General features: G+C 37.2%; 1 protein-coding gene across 10 annotated transcripts in view; it reads right to left on the bottom strand.

Moving 5' to 3' along the window:
* The window catches only part of ccser2a (coiled-coil serine-rich protein 2a), a 499,558-nt gene that overhangs the window by 393,260 nt on the left and 84,513 nt on the right, over window positions 1–21,785 (bottom strand). For all 10 annotated transcript variants that reach the window (XR_011340229.1, XR_011340227.1, XR_011340228.1 and 7 more), the window contains one exon: window positions 15,411–15,501. Coding sequence is in view for 6 of the 10 variants with exons in the window: in XM_069885631.1 (XP_069741732.1) it covers window positions 15,411–15,501 (91 nt within the window). In the remaining 4 variants the exon portion in view is untranslated. The remainder of the gene's footprint in view (window positions 1–15,410; window positions 15,502–21,785) is intronic.

Here is a 21,785-nt window from a genome sequence, read left to right as displayed (position 1 = left end):
TAAAGCGAACAGTGAGGGAACAGTGGACATCCCTGCCAAGTTGACCTACTTAATTTAAATTGGTTCAATACATATCCATTTACTGTTACCTTCGCCAATAGTCCATTACATAATGCTTTAATCCAATTAATATATTTTTCTGGTAGATTGAACCTCTATAATACTTTGAATAAATAATTCCATTCTACCCTGTCAAAGGCTTTTTCTGCGTCTAAAGTAACAGTCACTGTTGGCATCTTATTTCCTTGAACTGTATGAATTCAATTAATAAATTTACAGACATTATCCGCTGTTCGTCTTTGCTTAATAAATCCAATTTGATCTTGTTTTACTATTTTTGGAACACAGTCGGCCAATCTGTTTGCTAATAATTTTGCTATCATCTTATAATATGAATAAAGTAGAGATATTGATCTATATGATGCTGGTCTTAGTGGATCCTTCCCCGTCTTTCACATTACTGTAATTATTGCTGTCTTACATGAATCTGGCAAGTTTTGTGTTTCTTCTATCTGGCTCATTACTTCCAGAAGAGGAGGAATTAATAACTCTTTAAATGTTTTATAGAATTCTATTGGGAATCCATCCTCTCCAGGCGTTTTATTGTTCGGCATCTTTTTTAATATATCCTGTACTTCCTCTATTTCAAATGGTTTTATCAGTTTGTTTTGCTCCTCTTCTTGCCATTTTAGCAGTTCAATTTTAGCTAAAGACTCTTCTATTTTAACATCTTTCCCCTTGTTCTCAGTTTGGTATAATTGTTCATAAAATTCCTTAAAGTTCTCATTAATCTCCATTGGATTATATGTAATTTGTTTGTCCTTTTTCCTTGATGCAAATACAATTCTTTTAGCTTGTTCCAGGCTAATATTTTGTGTTTTTTCTCCTAGCTCATAAAACTTTTGCTTTATTTTCATTATGTTCTTCTCCAGCTTAAACTTTGGTAATGTTTCATATTTTATTTTTTTATCCGCCAATTCTCTTCTTTTTGTTATATTGTCCCTTGTTGCTCGTTCTTTTTCTGTACTTACTATCTCCCTTTCCAACTGTTCTATTTCCCGATTGTAGTCCTTTTTCATCTTAGTTACATAACTTATTATCTGCCCTCTGATGAAGGCTTTCATTGCATCCCATAATATAAATTTGTCTTTCACTGATTCCTTATTTATTTAAAAGTACATTTTAATTTGGCGCTCAATAAATACTCTAAAATCCTGTCTTTTAAGTAGCATGGAGTTTAATCTCCATCTATATGTTCTTGGTGGGATGTCCTCCAGTTCCATTGCTAATAACAGGGGTGAGTGATCAGATAGCAATTCAGTTTTCCTAACTCTCCCTTGAATATGGGCTGACAACAAAAACATATCAATCCTTGAGTATGTTTTATGCCTACTCAAATAATATGAGCATTCCTTTTCCCTTGGGTGCTGCCTCCTCCATCTATCCATAAGCTTCATTTCTTGCATTGATTTAACCATAAATTTGGCTACTTTATTCTTTTTGCTTGTCTTGTCTTTTGTCCAGTTTTACCCAACATTGGATCCAAATTAAGGTTAAAATCCCCTTCTGTGTATCTACAATCTTCAAAAAAAATCTTGCATAAGCTTTTGATCCTCTTCATTAGGTGCATTTATATTGATCAAATTCCAGAATTCTGAATATATCTGACACTTTATCATTACATACCTCCCTGCTGGATCTATTATTTCCTCCTCTATTTTGATTGGTACATTTTTATTAATTAATATAGCTACACCTCTGGCTTTTGAATTATATGATGCTGCCGCTACGTGCCCTACCCAGTCTCTCCTTAATTTATTATGTTCCACTTCAGTTAGATGCGTTTCCTGCACAAATGCTATGTCTATTTTTTAAACTACCAAAATTATTATTGACGCAAAATCAGCTAATCCCTTTTACAATAGATAACCTTTCCTTTAGAGAATGGGAGAGAAAAGGAATTAAAAGAATAGAAAATTGTTTTTTAGGAAATAATTTATTAACATTTGAACAAATAAAGTACAAATATGGAATAACTCATGGTACAATGTTTGCATATCATCAACTGAAAGCCTACTTAAAGGATAAATTAAAAAACGGACTGAGATTACCAGAAGGAAGCAGCTTTGAATATGTGATTGCAGAAACAATGATAATAAAAAGATTTATAACGAACATGTACATCAAGCTGCAAGAGAAGGAAAATTATTAAATAAGCTATAAACCCAAACAAAAGTGGGGAAAAAGATCTAAACAAAGATAAAAAATGAAACATGGGAAAAGTTATGCTCTGGAACTATGAAGAATATAATAAACACAAGGTTACGTATGATACAGTATAATTGGTTACACAGGTTAGATATCATACCCCAAAAGTTTAAAAAATGGGATCCAACATTATCAGATAGATGTTTTCGCTGTAAGAAGGAAATGGGAACAACGGTACATGCAATTTGGGCATGTATGAAAGTGAAAAAGTTTTGGGAAGATCTAAATCAGGTATTAAATAAAATCACAAAAAGCAACATACCAAAAAATCCAGAGATCTTTCTTCTAAGTAATATAAGAGGTAAAGAATTAGGCCTCAAACTGGATGAAACACAAAAAAGATTTATTATGATAGCCTTAGTGGTAGCAAAAAAAATGTATAATGTCAACTTGGAAATCAGAAGAGAGCCTGAGAATACAACAATGGTACATGGAAATGAATAAATGTATTCCATTGGGAAAAAATAACATATAATTTAAAAAATAAAGTCACATTATTTGAACAAATTTGGGAACCGTACATGGAACATAACAGAGAGGGCTTGCCTCAGACCTCCACTCCCTAAAATGATAAGACGACAAAATGACTTGATCCAGTGTGTAAAAGTAGATGACACAATTTTCTTGTTTATTTTCATTGTGTGATTACATTGTTTAAAGGTTTTATTGTATTGTATATGTTGAACATTTAATGGGTTTGGAGGGGGGAGGGAAGGTAGGGGGGAAAAAAGGGGAGAAAATGCCACTGTGTATATTTAAGAGGGAAATGTTTGTATGTATTTTGATCGATATGGTTCACAGTGTGAATTTTTTTTTATGTGACATTTAGGATTTACTTCTTAATGCATCCACAATTTCTTTGTGCACCTTTTCAAAAATTTATCTTTCATCCACTTGAAGATGGAAAGAGCTTTAATGACTACTCTACCTTTTCATTATCACCTTAGATTCAAATGTCATTGTTTTTGGCAGCAGATTATGGATTTGTTTTAGTACAGTTTCTTTATATTATGTTTATCAATATGTAATCTTCCATCATGCATATAATTTTAATTAAATTTGATTCAAGAAAAATGCTCCAGGTGACATGCCAGCACAGAGAAAGAGGTTGGATTTCCTGCATCATCAACAGGAAAGCAATTTTGAGCTGAAGTTCACATTGGCACTAAGCATGGTCACTGTATCGAGTCAAGATCTAACATTGCAAAAACACTGCATTTAATTTCACCTCAAAATATGAAGAAATGTTTTTATATATTACCAAATGCAGAACAAGGTGCATGAAAATATATTCTAACGTAGAATAATTTCAAAACTTTTATTGACGCAATGGGTGCAGAAATTCAGTGACACGCAGACTGGTTGAAGTAGATGGCATTTAAATGGGGGGGGGGGGGGTTGATGAGGGCAAAGGAAAAGGATCAGAGGACAAAGAAGTAATCAAAGTAAGAAAGGGCATTTGAGCAGTGGAAAGGTTGATGTCAGCGCAATTCAAAACCTCAGGTTTAATTCTGCAGGATTCCATGTAGTTCTGTCTGACAGAGGGCTGAATTTCCACAAGACATTTAGTAGCACTGAATTTCCACAGCTATATTTTCAGTCACAATGTAGCATTTTAAAGTTACATAATTTTTCTTTTGTATAATAATTTTGGCAAAATTTATGTTGATAATAATTTAGAGGTTTCGCCTGTTATTGCTCTTCTGCTGAATTACACTGGTTGCTGCTTCATTTTATATTGTTTCACAACCTTCTCAGGCAGTCTCTCAGGGTAGTGAAGACTTGTTTCCAACCAGTACCTGGGCTCCGCAGTGATTATGATCCACAGACTCTGATACAGGTGCAGCAGGAGATGCTCAACATTAAAGATTAATAGTTAAGATGGGAGGTGGCACAATCTTCCTGTGACAATTTGTATACATCTAAGATTCTTGGTACCATCCTGGATGATGTTTTTCCCTTTTGATTATTAGGTTATGGCTTACTACTTGTGAGTTGCATTCTTCAAGCAGGCTTTATATTCTTGAAATATCTCTTCTGTCCTGTTAATCTCATCAAGATGAATCTCAGCGCAATGCCTTTATTGAGATTCTATGTTGGACACTTAAATAGCCATCAAAGCTGATCAACAATTGGAACCTTGAAGCTGGAGATGCTGACATGGAAAAGCTGACACTTGGTTTGTTCATGCAACCATAGAGTTAGAGGATTTTGTGGAGACAGAATGTACCTCTCCGGTGCTTTAAAGTATATCGTGTAGGTGGTTAGTGGGCGAGTGGAAATCACTGCTGCTCAGTCAATCATGAACTTTGACCCCATACTGTACTGGACTTTCTCTGTTCTTCACTCTTGGTCTTGCTTCAGCCTTGACAGATGGGCATGTAATTATTCCACTGTGAATACTCCTTTAGTGTTAGCTGCATCATGGAATGCCCATGGGCACTAAAAATTAATGTTTTAAGATCTTGGTTGGTTCTTCCTTTAATCAATATTTTCTGTCCTTTTATCCCACTCTTCACTTTTCATCCCTTTATTTCATTAATTATCTTGCATTGTACACATTCTTTTGCCAACTGAAATATCATTAATGGCCATGAAAGAATTATTTGGTCAGGACACAGGTAAGTGAACCAGTTCACCATCTTATTTTCTTTTCTCTAGAAAGCCTGATATGTTTTAGTGCCTTGTTTTTTCAGTACTTGTTGTCAAATCATTTACTCCTATTCCAAATATCCCACTTAAATTGAATAATTTATTTAGTAAACTCTATAGTCTGATGTTAATTACTCACTTAGATCTATTTTCATCAACATATTCAATTATATAATTCAGTTTCTTGCAATAACTTGTCATTGGAAATAATGCAAAAAAAGTTATTTTTTTATTTTTAATACTGAATGCAATTTGGAAACTCTGTTCTATTTTAAATGCAATTAACAATATTTTTCTATCAAGAGAATCATTTAAGACCATGAATTTTTAGATATTTAATACAGAATTTTCAACGAAGATCTAATGTCATCAACTCAACAAGAATTAGTAAAGAACCAAGCCAGAGATCATGTACAAAGGTTGTCACCATAACAGGGAAGCCAAAAGTTTTCAACTATGGCTTCCAGTGCTTATAATTCTAAAACGCTATTCCAAATAATTTTATTTCAGGTTTGGACATAACAAATGTGATATTTTTTAAATCATGAGACAAGACCAGGAAAAAATATTTAAAATAGAACCTGAGCATATTACTTTGATTTGACCAGAGTTTTCAATATTCAAGAATGTATTCATAAATTATTTTTCTCAAACATATTGGATCAAGAAACCTTATGCAAATCAGCCATGCTTTGTGACCATTCGGTTGACCAAAGGTTATTTTTCTAAACTACAGATATTCAAAATTTTTAACAGAGTTAAGAAAAGCTCAAAATTTGCCACAATACTAATCAATGTCTTTTTTCTGGTTCTTCATCATGGAATTTTTTTTACTTGGAGCACTCAGAAGACATATTCACAAAATCACCACCAAATCAAAGATCTAAATTGCAGTGATCCTAATATTTCTTCCCAACAATTCTGAAGCATGAACTCTTGATAGACAACATATTAAATAGATGGAAGAATATAGAAGCCGGAATCTGAAACAAAAAACAAACAGCTGGAGGAGCTCAGGATCTCATTCAGAATCTGTAGAGGCAAAGAGATGGTTGACATTTCATTCAAGATCCAGTGTCAGAACTGTTGATGCTGATGCAGGGTCTTATCCCAAAACATCGATCATCCCTTTGCCTTCACAGATGCTGAATGACCAAATTAGTTTCTCCAGTGGTTTTCTTACTACATTAAACATCTAATGCAGTTTCATATATTCACTCTTCACACAATTAATAAACATTTGTTGGCAAAACTGTTAAATTAATTTTAAATCTCTGAAAGGACAAACACAGTCAAGATAGTGGAAACAATGCTGAAAGTACATCTAATTAGACCTGATACCATATAATCATTAAATGGGACATTACTTTTGTAAATAAATCATATTAAGAGTATCCAAAATTGATTCATTCATGTCAATCCATTTCACTTCAACAATGGGTGGCACAGCTAGCCCAACGCTCCTACAGTGCCCACAACCCAGTTTGAATCCAGTGCTGTCTGTAAGGAGTATGTATGCTCTCGCTGTGTCTGCATGGGTTTCCTCCCATCCTTCAAAACATTGGGGGGGTTGCAAGTTAATTGGGGAATTTGGGCAGCATGGGCTCATGGACAAAAAGGGCCTGTTACTGCTGTATGTCTAAAAGGGCTATTGGAATCCATGAAATAGTTAAGGGACAGAGAAAGGAACAGAAGAAGAAACAGAAATTGTAAAAGTCAAAAGCCCATTTGAGGTGAGAGTCACAGCTTCCATCAACTCCCCAAGTACTCTTTATACAACTTTTCTGAGAAAGGGTGTGATAGTACAGATTCTATCACCAATGTGTATATGTACAGATGATAGTGGAGGATGACTGTGATTGGCTGAGAGTGTAGCCTCACGTACTGGCAGGTCTTAAAGGATTGCTCCTAGCCACACCAGGTCATTCTGGACTGGTCGACCTACTTGTGATATGCTCCAGTCTTTTAGTTAATAAAAGCCTTGGTTTGGATCAACAAGTCTTTGTTTCTTTCGATGTGCTCTACAATGTGAGCTGGCGTTTATTCTGCATTTCAGATATTCAGCTTTCGTTGATAATATTGCCCTCCATCCAATGGTTTTTCTGACTTAGTAATTCAGTGATCATTGCCCTCCCTTTGCCTGAGCAAACATTTCTGCTTCTGTCCAAGTACAGCTGCACTTGTAAACTTTGATGTCATTTGTGCAATTAAAAACTCCTTTTATCCAAAGATCATTGCCCTGATACATTCCACCATTCTGTTCCTAAAGCTGCCGATGCTGAAATTTTGTACTTCTGTCCTTACCTCAAACCCCCTCAGGCAGAACAAGGACAGAGTTCCTCTGGTCCTCACTTTCCATCCCACCAACCTCCATAACTGACAGATTATCCTCTCCCACTACCAGCCATGTCGTATCCACCTCCACCCCTATCCACTTGCCGCAGGGATAACCTCTGAGATTCACTCTTCCCTCTCCATACTACTCTGAGGCACTAACCGCTATAACCAGAATTATGTTAAGAAATTCCAGTCACAGATCTCACTGAAAAAGTCATGGAATGGGTCAGATCATTACATTATCTGGATATTAATTATGGGTATACCTACACAATGAATACTCTCCAATTAAAATAATAACAAAATAGTTTAATATAAAACTTTTAATCAGAATTATTGTTTGATTATTTATTTAGCAGATTTTTTTTAATGTGGTAATTTTGCAGGGGCTCAGAACAAAAGTAGTTCTCCAAGATAGGATTTGCCACTCGACTTTTCCTGGAGCAAGGTTCTATATTAATCTCTGTATGTATAACATAATGAGAATGAGACACATTGTGAAGATGGTTAAAAGTAATCCAAAATATAGATAAATGTCAAAATGTAAAACTAATGCAGATATTTTCCTCTACACCAACCTTTTGACTTTTCAGATTTATTTTCCCTAGAACCACCACCAAAAAAAACTACCACTCACCAAATATGTCATATTATTCATAAATAAAAATTGTAATGACAACACAGAGGTAATTGAGTGGCATTTCTAGTGTCATCCCTCTTAAGGGCGTTTAACAAAGGGTTTCATTTTGTTTCTAGTTTCAGCCATTTCAGAATTAGCTGAACCATAACACAAAGATGCAAGGCTATAGATACAGTATTTTTAAATAGACAGTGCCTCCTAATGGTAAAACAGTAGGCTTCTCTGATTGGAAATGCTATGCATGAACTTAACTACAAATAAATAACAATATCCTGTACATTTTTATGCGAACTCAATCCTCATCTTGATTATCCAATCATAATCATTAGGCAGAGGTCTCACCTTATAACTATTCCATAGAGCACAACTCAAAGATTATAATAAAATGTTTATTGCCAAGCTACAGAATCCTGTGGTTGTCTGATCCTTCCACAAACATCCTTCCACAAACATTCAACATATAACATTGCTCATTACATTTTAATGCTTGCACCAATGTGAAGCAGCCCATCTCAACATTGTGTATTTCAATCAAGTCCAAGCAGCATTCACACACCAGGAAGATGCAGCAACGAACAAATTGTTGCAATAGAATTAAGAGGAATCCACAAATGCTGTGGAATGAACTTGCTTGTCAGTAAAAGCCAATATTCAATTAGTAAACATTTTCATGAAATATCTATAACAATGTGATGTGAGAATAGAATAATACAATGAAAAATGAAAACTTTTTAATGTCAATGATGCATAAACCTCTCATAAAACCTGAAGGTTTCAAATTACAACATTTCCCTAATCAAATGCTGTAGGTTTCTGGGAGGGGAGCTGGACAAGTGGCAACTCTCTGTCTGCCTTACAGTAGACAAAAGTCAAAGAATTTCATGTATATTATATACAATGTAGTATTACTTGACAATAATGGAACCTTTATCTTCTTACCTTTAATAATCAATTACAGTGACCATTCAACTCTTGTACAGTACAGCTCCAGATTTCAACATTGAAGTTCCCTCCATCTCCAACTCAAATAAAAGATTGTTGTAGAATTGTAAATCCCTCATTTTTATTTTCAGAATATTCAATGTCATGTATTATGTTCTCGTACTAAAATCATCAAAACTGTTGTGAAAAAACTATACAAATCATCTCCTTTCTCCTTTGTTAAGAATCTTGGAAATTAAATTATTTCCAAGTGAAAAAGCACTTCAAGATTCCTTCATTGTCATGTACTAACAGACAAAATGTAATAATAAACAAAATTAATCATCTTTTATTCTTGGATCGTATAGGAGTCTGTGCAGATGCAGAGGCTATGAGAGGGCTGGAGGCAAATCCAGGAACACAAAGTGGCTCTCTTTCTCTCAGGGGTGGCGGGCGAAACTAATGGTGACTCTTTTGTGCTGTTTCCACTGGGCCACCCTTAACTGGGAAACTAATTGTTTTTCCACTGAACACAACTCATCCCTGGGGATCGGAGTGCTCTACCTTCAACTGGAAATGGCCAACTTTCTGCTGTCCCTTTTCCACTGGTTTTATCAGCAGGTCAGCGTTAGCAAATGCCAGAGATAGGAGTAGGAGTAGAGGTGGTTAATCCCCAGGGTGAAGTGATGTAATTTGACGCCAGCATTCAGACAATTTTCCTTTTCCACTGGACCTGTCCCAGTAACTTCCCAGTTAATTCCTGGGGCAGGGTGCCAGTGGAAAAGGGGCTTTTGCCTGCTTTATAGAAGGCAGAAGGTAATTTCATGTAATATTACATGTGCTATACAATTTAACAATAAAGGAGTCTTTAATCTGTAAGTTCATATTTCACTAAAATTAACTTGCACCCTTAAGATGCCCTTGTTAATCATTTTAGTCTTTGCCTACCTTATTTAAATGCCTTGGCCTGCCATAAATTAGTATTTTGTTTGATACCAACAACTAAATATAATGCCAAAAAAACTGGAAATACTTGGCATGACACGGTAAGAGTGGAATAACAATAATCATTTTTGGCTATTTCAGGGCCAAAGCCCTCGTTTGGGACTCGGAGACATCATAGTTCAAAAGTATATGAAAAGAGAATAGAGAAGTGAAATATTAAAAGGAAAAAAAATTATAAATTCTTTGTTAAATTCTAGATAGAAAATGATTACAGTAAATATCAGACATGATATTAGCTGGTAAAAATGAAAATCATCAACGCTTCAAGAAAAGTTTCATAGAGAGGAAAGGATGGCAAAAAAAAGTTTAATAATAATGAGTTTACTGTTATACACATTATACAATGTACAGTACAACTCCAATTATCCAAAATCGGATTCTCTGAAATCCTCATTTATCCGAAAAAAAAATTTTAATTTCAGATAAATGAGGATACCCAAAACAAATCAAAAATCTTCATTTATCTGAATTTTTTTTGGAGCCGAACTGACCTCAGAGGTTAAAAAAAAATTCACTCAACATGAAATTAGAATGATGATTGACCTTGTTTCAGGTAACTCCTTCCTCTCTATCTTTGTATTTCTTCTTTATATTCCCCTATTGTCTTTTATCTCCAACTCTCCCTCTCAAACTGTGCGCGAATTTCTCCCAGCCACAAACACTCGGAAGAATCCCTTGACCCAGCATCATCAAGCAGAACGGGACCTCAGGCTCGATGGTGTTCCCTCTCCTCCCTCCTTGGCACCCCGCTCACCCCCTTGGCCTTCCGCAGTAGGCTGAGGGGAGGAGTCAAGACTCGGGCGTCGGGTCGAGATCTCCAGTAACCGGGGAGACAGAAGCCCACAGATTCTCCAGTGCTCCACCGGCCCAGAAAACCTCCACAGGGATCAGTGGCAGTGGTTAAGAGGTTCTGGTGATTGGCGGTTGGGAGGTCTCAGTGATCGGTGCAGCATGAGGGACTTGGCCGCAGCCAACAATTTTCTGGTGAGAATTAAACATTATTTTAATGCTTAAGAGGCCTTCCTTTGTTGGTTGTTTGTTTGTTGTTTAAACTACAGGGGAATCACGTTGCTCTCCATTGCAGGCAAAATCTTCGCTAGGATTCTACTAAATAGAATAATACCTAGTGTCGCCGAGAATATTCTCCCAGAATCACAGTGCGGCTTTCGCGCAAACAGAGGAACCACTGACATGGTCTTTGCCCTCAGACAGCTCCAAGAAAAGTGCAGAGAACAAAACAAAGGACTCTACATCACCTTTGTTGACCTCACCAAAGCCTTCGACACCGTGAGCAGGAAAGGGCTTTGGCAAATACTAGAGCGCATCAGATGTCCGCCAAAGTTCCTCAACATGATTATCCAACTGCACGAAAACCAACAAGGTCGGGTCAGATACAACAATGAGCTCTCTGAACCCTTCTCCATTAACAATGGCGTGAAGCAAGGCTGTGTTCTCGCACCAACCCTCTTTTCAATCTTCTTCAGCATGATGCTGAACCAAGCCATGAAAGACCCCAACAATGAAGACACTGTTTACATCCGGTACCGCACGGATGGCAGTCTCTTCAATCTGAGGCGCCTGCAAGCTCACACCAAGACACAAGAGAAACTTGTCCGTGAACTACTCTTTGCAGATGATGCCGCTTTAGTTGCCCATTCACAGCCAGCTCTTCAGCGCTTGACATCCTGCTTTGCGGAAACTGCCAAAATGTTTGGCCTGGAAGTCAGCCTGAAGAAAACTGAGGTCCTCCATCAGCCAGCTCCCCACCATGACTACCAGCCCCCCCACATCTCCATCGGGCACACAAAACTCAAAACGGTCAACCAGTTTACCTATCTCGGCTGCACCATTTCATCAGATGCAAGGATCGACAATGAGATAGACAACAGACTCGCCAAGGCAAATAGCGCCTTTGGAAGACTACACAAAAGAGTCTGGAAAAACAACCAACTGAAAAACCTCACAAAGATAAGCGTATACAGAGCCGTTGTCATACCCACACTCCTGTTCAGCTCCGAATCATGGGTCCTCTACCGGCACCACCTACGGCTCCTAGAACGCTTCCACCAGCGTTGTCTCCGCTCCATCCTCAACATCCATTGGAGCGCTTACACCCCTAACGTCGAAGTACTCGAGATGGCAGAGGTCGACAGCATCGAGTCCACGCTGCTGAAGATCCAGCTGCGCTGGATGGGTCACGTCTCCAGAATGGAGGACCATCGCCTTCCCAAGATCGTATTATATGGCGAGCTCTCCACTGGCCACCGTGACAGAGGTGCACCAAAGAAAAGGTACAAGGACTGCCTAAAGAAATCTCTTGGTGCCTGCCACATTGACCACCGCCAGTGGGCTGATAACGCCTCAAACCGTGCATCTTGGCGCCTCACAGTTTGGCGGGCAGCAACCTCCTTTGAAGAAGACCGCAGAGCCCACCTCACTGACAAAAGGCAAAGGAGGAAAAACCCAACACCCAACCCCAACCAACCAATTTTCCCTTGCAACCGCTGCAATCGTGTCTGCCTGTCCCGCATCGGACTTGTCAGCCACAAACGAGCCTGCAGCTGACGTGGACTTTTTACCCCCTCCATAAATCTTCATCCGCGAAGCCAAGCCAAAGAAAAAAAAACATTGATACAAGTAGTTTGCTGTGGCTATTTGGCTGTTTTTAAAAATTGACCAGTTATCTGAAAAAAAAACATTTATCCGACAAAGACTCGGTCCCGACCACTTCAGAAAATCTGAGTTATGCAGTATATATGCACCAAAATTCAATTTGCTGTAAACAGCCTGAAAGTTTACTATAAAATAAAATGTTAATTAACAATGCAAATCACCCTGCCAATAATTTTCAGAGTAGGAATGGGATGAATTAGGAGGCTGCACATATCAAATACCAACCTGGTGCGAATCATCCCATATTCCTTGCACCAACCATTCAAGAAATTCTATTGAATGTCTAAATTTGTTGAAATCAATTTTAAATCACAGACCACAAAGTGTTCTGTAGGAAGTTATAAATGCAGCATGGAAAGGAGACTGTAAAAATGGTGAAGAGTAGAAGGCATATGAACATATGGATAGAAAATGGGTCTGTGGGGCTGTAGAAGCTGTAGGAGTTCTGGAGCTGAATCCATGTACACTCAGTGACTCTAAAGGGACTCTCTTGCTTCTTCTAAGGGAAGCCAAGCAATACTTATGGCAGACAAAGGATATTTTGTGTAATATTACATTTTCTGTTTTATTACATGACAATAAATGAATCTTGATTCTTGAATACATTCATGGTTCCTTTTATTGTCACGAAATGATACATTAAAATCTAAAATAGATGACAGGAAGGAAGAAACATTCCTATTCCGAAGTGAATATGGAGGAACTAGTCATGGTGGGAAAATGAGTAGGAGCAGACAGAAGGAAGAGGAAATCTACTGAGTAACTGCCATTGATGGATTGCAGAGGGAAGATAGAAGTGTATGGTTGAGAAAAATAATAACTAAAAAAGATTTATATTGTACATCTCAACCTCTATATACCAAAGCACTTTAAAGCCAATCAAACATTTCTGAAGTGCAGTCATTGTTATGAGGTACAAAATGCTCCAGCTAATTTGTGCACAGTTCCCACAAAGAGCATCATGACCAAGTAATCTATTTTAGTTAGGTTGATTAAAAGACAAATATTAAATATGTCACCAGAGATAACTGAACTGCTCTTCAAAATAACACTTTGGGGCCTCTCAACCTGAAAATGATGTAGCAATTCTTCAATTCTACAATGAGGAAGAGTCAGAACAGATTTTCATGCTGGAGTCCCTGCAGTGGAAATTGAACTTGACTTAGATAGAAGGCCATACATCGAATAACAGTGATGAAATAAGCACCCGTGAAGAGAAGGCAGATTGAAATTTAAGGTCGATCACAAAATTCCCCCAGCCTCTACAATTAAATAATGGTTCAACTGCCAAAGAGATCCCCATATTTTCATCTTTTGTTTAACATTTCAGTTTTTAATCCTTTCAAATTCCTTCAAAACTCCATTTTGAAATTAGTTTTGATATTTTACATCAACATGCTAGGAAACTGCCAAATAGGAGAAGGGTCCCAGCAATTGCAAAATATATAACTGAGCTTGTTTTGAATACATAATCTGTATTTAATACTGTTATGATCTCAAGATAATTAATTCATGTTCATTGCATGCAAACTGTGAGCATGGCATAGAATGGCAAAAGTTAACTTTCATTATGTATTTAATGTTCTTTTCCTCTATTTTTTATTACTTGTTTTTGCTTTCACTGTTGCATTAATTGTCCACCTGTAAATGCTCTGAACCAAGAGACTCTTTGGGTCTGGAAATAACACATAGGTCAGAACAGGTAAAAATTGCAGGTTTCATTTTTGAATAACAACAGTGAATCGGGTAAGTGTTTAAAGGCACAAACTAGAATGTGAGGAAAGGTGAAATTACTAGTTTGGTGGAAAGTATAGATTTTATTTTTCATTGCTGAGAATTGTTTTAAATATTAGTGTTTATACGACCTACACTAAATTCAAATAAATCAATTAGGAAGTAAAATCAAACCTCTGGAGAGATTCAGCACTTCAAGGAGTATTTGTAGAGGGAAAAGGATGGTTAGCGTTGCAAGTCAAGACCCTGCCTCATGACCCCTGTCTCAAGTTCTGAGGTATACAACTTTGTAATGTGTACCCATTTTGCTTGCATCAAATATTGAACAAAAACATTTAAAAAATTGAATGAATTCTACATAATTCTGGAGAAATTACCATACTGTCACGTTTAGCATTGTGAGTACTTCAATAAATTATGAAAACCTATCATTGCTGCAAAAAAAATGGAAACACTTAAGTTAGAATTCCCTTATTGTAAAGTGTTTAATCTTCATCGAGAAAACTTCAACATTTCTTAAAATGGTCTCATGTATAGGTCTGTCATTAGTATTTTTGTTTCCCATTACAAAATAAAATGCAGTTTATTTTGATATAGAAGTTGACATCACAAAGACATGGTGTTGGATGGCAAGGAAAAGTGACAATTTTAGCATTTAGCATTTCTAGCATTTAGCATTTCATAACAGTAGAACTCCAATTATCCGAAATTTCTTTTTCGGAGAACAGGTCACTTTTTAAAAACAGCCTAGTAGCAAAAGCAAATCACTTTTAACAGTGTTTAAACTACAACAAACAACAAAGTAAGACTTTTTAAAGCAATAAAATGTTTAAATCTCACCAAAAAAAAATACTGGCCACTGCCAATCACTGACACCTCCCCACCGAGTCCCCGCTCATGCCAGGAGCCCAAGTGTCACATGTCTGCCTGGAAGCTTGCGTTCCCCACTGCTGCCATGTCGGGAGCCCAAGGTCCGCTGCTGCCAGCGCCGGGACCCTGATGTCCCCAGTCAGTTTGACTTTGAAAAAATTTCAGAAAACTGAGGATTTCGGAGAATGCCATTTCAGATAATCAGAGTTGTACTGTACATTATTTTCAGTTCGAAACATTGAAAAATACTATTTCTTTGAATGCAGCACTAACGAGTTCTGTTGAAATTGAGGAGGAATGTTTGGCTTACCTATTTTGCAAGGAGCATCCTCAGGCAGATCAACATCTAACATGAGATCATCTTCATCCAGATCACCTGACTCCAAGTTGTTCAGAATATCCTACACAAAGACAAAAAGTTAAAAAAGATGCCTTAGAAAAAAACACAAAGGGAAGTTTAGTTTCCTGTTAATCAGATAGAAAAACTATCAAGCAAGTTAATCAACACTTTTCACAGTTGTGTGGCACTGAAATATACCATATTTGTTCACTTAAGTAACATCTCTGCATTGAAAATTTGAATTTATTTTCTAACTACAGTATTAACCTTATATTTGGGAGAAAATAGATGAGACACAAACAATTTTATTTTGATATGGTTCCCTAAAGGTAAAGAACAGCAGAGTGACCATATCCTAAAATTATATATCAAAGGTGATGGAAGGAGATTAATGAAGATTTAAAGTATCAGAACTGCATTATCCTTGGTCAAATTCGAATCCAAATTAAAAAAAATTACTGATATTGAAACAAAATCTACCCAAAATATACAGCAAGTCAGATAACATCTGTGGAAAGAGAAAGAGCTAACATGTCAGGTTGATGAATTTTCAGTACTATGACATAATCAGGGTTTAAAGTACTGTTCTGATGTCACCAAATAGTTAATCACTTGACTTCACCCTATTTTTCACTGCACTAACAACTTAGCATATCATTTAAAAACATGACGAAGGGCTCAGGCCCAAAATGTTGACTACTTTTTATTTCCAAAAGATGCAGCACTATTGTGAACTGCACGAGACCCCAGCAACTGCAGATTTTCTTGTTTACCACCTTTAAAACTACCCCACCCTACAAAGAGCCAGGGACAACTCTTTCTTGTATGAATGTGATAGGAAGGAGACAGTTGTCCAACCTTTTGCAGACTGTGGATTCACTAAGAGGGTGCAGAGAAACACCTTCACACCGTTCATTCCCTAGCAGCAGCATAATAGAGGATTCTTTGATTTATGGGCTGTTGCTGGTAACACATGTAGAGATAGACATCCTAGGCCGCTGGAAGGCACTCTTTGGTCTATCCTAAACGAGTTTGTTTTCCAACACATCGATGTGTCGATGAGGGAATGCTGTCAAATTGCACATTCCAGGCTCAGGAGTTCCTGCTGAGGGGCACACAGGGACATCATGCGCCAACACAATAGCCTTGTGTTGAAGGTCCAAAGTCTAGGATCTCCTGCCACCAGCCACTGACGGGCTAAGACTGGTGGGGGGAAGAGAGTAACCCCAGGGGGCCACATTAGAGACAAGAGTGCCATGTTGTAAAATAAATGGTTAACACTAACAGTACAGTAAAGGAAGGCACTTACAAATGTGACACTTAAAAAGTAAAAAGATGTTGCACTATTTTCCTTTGTATATGTTTTCAATGTGTATAATGTTTATTTTTTTAAATAAAACCAAAAAAAGCTTCAAAGCAATGCATTATGATGTAGAACAGGCTGCAGGGATCATTCTTTGAAAAGGACAATCAAGTGAATGTTTGGAATTCTCTAACCAGGGAAGTGGTTGAGGCTGCTTCATTAAACATATTTAAAATTTGGTTAGATCAATTTTTACATGATAGAGGAATTAGGGGATATGGGGAGAAGGCAGGTAGGTGGAGTTAGGTCATAAATTAGATCAGCCATGATCATATTGAATGGCGGAGCAGGCTCGATGGGCCATTTTTAGCCTACTCCTGTTCCTACTTCCTATGTTCCTAAGGCAATAAATATATTTCACGTTCTTTAGTTCATTCCTAATAAGTGATAAAGAACACAAATGAAGCCATACATTTTATAGTTTTAAGCAGTTACTAAAAAGTAACAGTACAAGCACAGTAGTACCAAGGATTAATTGGAAATAGAATCAGCCATCCTCTGAAAAATTCCAAATCTGTTGAAAATGCTCACAATGAAACAAATATCAGTATTGTTGCACATCATAAAATATGAGATATTCAGCTGATTCTCTTAACATCCATTATCACATTTTAGCACATTCTCCCGACTCAGACAAATCAATATTTCATATAAAAATGATTATCATGGTATAAATGTGCAAGGGATTTTACATAGGAATTAAATTTCAGCAAGAGTGCACTAAATACACTTTATTAACCTCAAACTATGACCAAGTCCTGCACACATGCTCCTAGTTTAACATTACAGCTATCTTAGATAAAGTTTTTAGAAATCAGCATCAATAAACTTGCCAATGCATGTCAGCAAATACTGGCTTCCTTTCCCTCAACAGTCTGAGTGGATCAAAATAAAGCTGAATTTGCAATTTGCTTCCAGAAGGGTGTCAAAACCAGCTTGCTGAACTAGTTCATTGATTCAGCCCCCAAAAAAATGTGACTCAGAAGAGGAAAAGATGCATTAACAATTTGAATGCAGACCTTCTTCAAAACTTGAAAGTGAAAGGCAGGCACCATCCGATACAAGACGAGGGGAAAGCGGTGATGGAAATCAAGTAGAATCAGGGATAAAAGTTCAAATATCCTTTCACTAAGTGGTAAGAAATCACACATAAATCACAAATTTAATCTCAGCAATTAATGAAAAGCCAATTTTGAAAAAGGACGTGAAAAAAAATCACAGAGAGTGGTAAAAAAGGGGAAATTCTAATGAGCTGGCTGACATAAATGTCCTGGGCTTTTTTCTACAGAGGGAACTGACAGATTTCAAATTAACAGCAATCAACTACATCCTCAAGCAACCAGCAAAAAAAAATGCATAACATAAATAGATAAAATATACAAAATTTTTAAATTGACACCCCATAGCAGTTAGTTTGCCAATCCATGCAACACACAATCTTGTGAGAATTATTTAGCTGATGGTGGAGTGGTGGAGCAGACTCATCGGGCTGAGTGGATTGGATACTGCCATTGATTCAGCAATACTATTCGCTGGGGAAAATAGTTTTAAAATGACAATCGCTGAATTATTCCATGGTGAATCTAGAAAATTTCAATTTTAAGTTACATGCAAGAGTGAACAAGCGATGTTTCTTAACTATTCGTACCAGATGCATCGCACAAATAGATTTTAAAATTTATGCTTTTACTGAATTAGCAGGCCTCAAGTCAAATTTATTATCATCTGATTCCACGAGCACAACCTGACAAAACAGCATTCTCTGATCCTCATTGCAAAACACATACACGCAACCAGATATAACACACATACACACAAACAACACACACGCAGGACAAGTATTCATATTTATCATCAAATAAATAAATATTGTTTCATAAATAAGAGTCTCGGTTGGTTATTGAAACCAGCTCCTTTGGTGCTGCACCATTCTCACTGCCTGTGGGAAGAAGCTGTATCTCTTCCCAGCTGAAAGTTGCTGTGTGCAGGGTGGAAGGGGTCCACAATGATTTTGTGCGCCCTCTTCAGACAACAATCCCGATAGATCACATTGATGGGAAGGGGTGGGGGAAGACTCCAGTGATCCTCTATGCCACTCATGATCCTGTGAATTGACCTCCAATCCATTTTTCTGCAGCAACCATATCACACTGTGATGCAGCTGGCCAGGACACTCTCGATAGAGCTCTCAATAAAGCTTCACCAATAAGCTAAATTTTTTCCAATGAAAATTAACTTTAACATTGTGGTTTTTTTTTGGGAGGAGTCACGTGATGGAGTAGTGGCCGGACGGGGAACTCCAGCCCTCTCCAGAAAAGTCGGGAAAAACAAAGGAAAACACAAAGGCACAGAAATAAAAGTTACAGAAAAGTGAGTATAAAGGTGGAAAGAAGATGGCGACAAAAAAAGAAAAATCGAAAGCAACGGTAAGAAGAGAGGAAGAGAAGACAAAGGAGGAAAAAGGTGAAGGCCTTACCTGTCCGAAGAGGCCCGCTGCGGAGAGAGAAACCCGCTCCCTCAGGTCGGTAAATAATGGACTACAAAAATGGCTCGCAGAGCCGAGTAAAAGTGCGCAACCGCGCATGCGCGATGCGAATGAAAAAAAAACACACCGACGGGAGGGGGGACCAGCTGGGGAGTCGATCTCCACAGCCGGCAACGACAGCTGCAGAACACCTGCAGCAAGAAGAGACCACAGAAGACATTAGAAACAAGAAAGAAGAGGAGGAAAGGGCACCAAAGAAACAACAGATGGTCAACCCAGAGGAAGAAGAGGAAGAGGAAGAGTACAGCGAAATAGAAGAAGAAAAGAAAGGCAAGGTAAAGGATATACTTGCTCTTATTAAAGGATACATGGAGTCATTTAAAGAATGGCAAACACAGGAATTTAAGGATTTAAGAAAAAGAATAAACAACACAGAAGAGAAAATAAATAAAATGGAGATGACCTTAACAGAAATGGGAAAGAAAATGGACAAGATGGAAGAGCGGGCAGTAGCAGCAGAAATGGAGGTAGAAGACTTAAAAAAGAAATTGGAGAAATCTAATAAAAAAACTAAAGAGACACAAGAACTACTAGCTCAAAAAATAGATACAATGGAAAACCATAACAGAAGAAATAACATAAAGATAGTGGGCCTTAAGGAAGATGAAGAAGGCAAGAATATGAGGGAGTTTATAAAAGAGTGGATCCCTAAGACCCTAGGATGTCCAGAACTACAGCAAGAAATGGAAATAGAAAGGGCACATAGAGTATTGGCCTCTAGACCACAACCACAACAAAAACCAAGATCTATTGTAGTAAAATTCCTAAGATATACTACAAGAGAAAAGGTACTGGAGAAGACAATGGAAAAAGTAAGAGAGGGCAACAAACCACTGGAGTATAAAGGGCAAAAAATCTTCATTTATCCAGATATAAGTTTTGAACTCCTAAAGAAGAGAAAAGAGTTCAATACAGCAAAGGCGATTTTATGGAAGAAAGGGTATAAATTTATACTAAAGCATCCAGCGGTATTGAAAATATTTATTCCAGGACAACAAAACAGACTATTCTCGGATCCAGAAGAAGCACGAAAATTTGCAGAACAATTACAAAAATAGACTGAGGGAGGAAGACGGGTAATGAGAGTTAAAATGATCACGATTGATATGTATGTGGGTAAAGACAAAAATAGACTGAGGGATGAAGACGGGTAATGAGAGTAAAAATGATCACGATTGATATGTATGCGGGTAAAGAGGTATAAGAGTGAATAGAGACAATGAGCATACATGAATGTATCTGTACTTAGAGGAAAATATAGATAGTATAGACAAGAATTAATAAGGGAAGGTAATGGAATAGAGAGAATAAGGAGGGAATTAAAAGAGTGACCTTTGTGACATATGAAAAGTGAAATCTTTTCTGGGGGAGGCGGGGTGGGGGGAAATAGCGGTCACTGCAAAATCAGTTGACGCTTGCGAGTGGATTCGCAAATCCAAATGGAGAGGGGAGATGTGGTTGTCCGACAAGGGATAAAGGACAACTCAGGAGGTGAAGGGGAGATTGGGGATAAATAAGATAGAAATAGGAGAATAAGGAAAATGTTGGATGTTGTAGGAATGTTGTCTTATAAAGAGTTGAAAATAAGAAAACAGAAATGGAAAAGGAGGAAAGGTAATGATGGAAAAACGGAAAGAGAAGATAAACAAAATATAAAAGGGCTACGCTGAACTATATGTCTTTAAATATTAATGGAATACATAACCAAATTAAAAGGAAGAAACTACTAAATTTAAATGAATAAATGTATTCCATTAGAAAAAATAACATATAGGTTAAGAAATAATATTGAAATATTCGAACAAGTATAGGAGCCTTACATTAAATACAATAGCGAAAACCTACCGGGGACAAACATTACCTAAGTTGATGGAAGGAGAAGGAAAGAAAAGAATGGACTCAGTAGAATTTCTGGTGTAATTTTGTTGAATGACAACATTGTCTGACTGGCTTAATGCAACCTAGATTGTATACCTAAAATGGATGAGAGGGGGGGGTGGGGGGTGGTTTGGGAGGAAAGGGGGGGGGAGAAAAAGTCACTGTATATGTGTGAAAAAGAAATAGTGTATATCATGGCTAATGTGATTTATGGTGTGAAAAATAAAAAATTTAAAAAAAAAACAAAAAAAAAACATTGTGGTTTTTTTTAATGAGGGTTTCACACAACAATAAGTATTATTGGTAACAAAATGGTAAAGAATAATTTCAGTAGGAAATTTCATATCACGTACAAGATTCTTGAAACTTAATACATGAAGTGCCAGTGCAGATGACAGGACACCCTCTGACCAAATTCCAACTCACTGTTCAAAAAGTCCAGACTCAAGGGACTTCAAGAGACTACAATATCATAATTAAAATTATAATTTATTTTTACACAAATTAAACAGAGTAAAAATGAGTATCCTTTGAGACAGAATTCTCAAAGATTTCTCAT

Source organism: Narcine bancroftii, chromosome 6 (assembly GCF_036971445.1).
Source record: "Narcine bancroftii isolate sNarBan1 chromosome 6, sNarBan1.hap1, whole genome shotgun sequence".
Taxonomy (NCBI): Eukaryota; Metazoa; Chordata; class Chondrichthyes; order Torpediniformes; family Narcinidae; genus Narcine; species Narcine bancroftii.
The sequence above is the reverse complement of the archived record's forward strand: the minus strand, read 5'-3'. Positions and strand labels throughout refer to the sequence as shown.